Here is a 1,231-nt window from a genome sequence, read left to right on the forward strand (position 1 = left end):
ATCGAGCGCCCCGTCGAGAAGGCCTCCCAGTGCGCGTAGAAGCCGCGCACCTCGCTCCACGCGGCGTCCGACCGGCCGAGCTCCGGAGCCGGCGGCTTGCCCTTGGCGCCGCTGTCGCGCTCCGCCTTGTCGACGGCCTCGAACACGCGGCTGTACGCCGCGTAGAAGCCACGCTCGTCGTCGCCGAAGCCCGAGTAGGCGGACGACGAGAAGTACGCCCACAGGTCAAAGCCGCCGTCGTCGTCCTCGTCGCCGCCGCCCGCGGAGCCGCCGCCGGCGCCGCGCAGGATGGCCTCGCGGTGGTCGTCGTACCATGCGCGCTCGTGCTTATCCGAGAGCACCGCGTAGGCGGACTGGATCTGCTTGAAGGTCTCGGTGGCGAGCTCGATCTGGTCCTGGTTCTTGTCGGGGTGCCACTTGAGCGCCAGCTTGCGGTACGCCTTTTTGAGCGCGTCGTCGTCCGCGTCCCGCTCGACGCCGAGCACCTCGTAGTGGCACCTCATATGGACGCTCAGCGGGGACGCTCAGGAGCAGACCCGTGAGGCTCAGTGGACGCAGCGTGCGAAGAAGAATTTTACGCAAGATGAGCCGTGCCTCTGCAAGGGGCCCCTCCAATCTCCTGCCCCACCGCTTGGTAGCAGGTAGCATCGAGGGGTGGCCTTGTCTCCCACGTCGATGCGGGCGTAGGGGTTGAGTTGAGTAGTGCGTCATCTTGAGGAACGCTAGACTCGACTCCCTCTCGGAGATCGACGCCGCCCGACCGCCGGAGATCACCGGAGATCACCCGAGATCACCGGAGATCACCGGAGGTCTCGATGTCGCGGCGACGACGATCTCGACGGGGCCCTGGCGTGGTTGGGCGTTGTGCCTCCCCACGCCCTGGGACAGACAACACATGCCAGGGCCGACAGACACATCACGACACACATGAACAGAACACGCTGCGTGAAAGCGGGGGAGTGAGACTAGTCGTCTCCTCAAGTCGTCTCTCCAATGAGACCCATGAACAAAGAGAGCCGATCCAACTCGTTGAAGATACATCTCGTGAAGCTGGCGTCGCTTCAACCGTGGACAGGGCCGATCCTCACAGCTCAGGCTGAGCTGGAGATCCAAGGAGCCGCCTGCTCCTGCCCGCCTCCGCCCAACCGACTATGCGGTGACGACGACAGCGGAAACTCGGCGCGAGCCGAGCCCGCGACCACGGAGGGAGATGCTATAGAGAGAGTGAACA

The 1,231-nt window shown here is 65.1% G+C and overlaps 1 protein-coding gene across 1 annotated transcript; it reads right to left on the reverse strand.

The window, feature by feature from the left end:
* Nucleotides 1-50: 50 nt before the first annotated feature.
* EMIHUDRAFT_122124 (hypothetical protein) lies at nt 51-503 on the reverse strand (the record flags this gene model as incomplete). The annotated part of the gene is made up of 1 exon (XM_005791332.1): nt 51-503. A coding segment is annotated over one exon (453 nt), but the record flags the coding sequence as incomplete, so codon positions are not given.
* Between the last annotated feature and the right edge of the window lie 728 nt (nt 504-1,231).

This window comes from Emiliania huxleyi (genome assembly GCF_000372725.1).
Source record: "Emiliania huxleyi CCMP1516 unplaced genomic scaffold EMIHUscaffold_1133, whole genome shotgun sequence".
Taxonomy (NCBI): domain Eukaryota; phylum Haptophyta; order Isochrysidales; family Noelaerhabdaceae; genus Emiliania; species Emiliania huxleyi.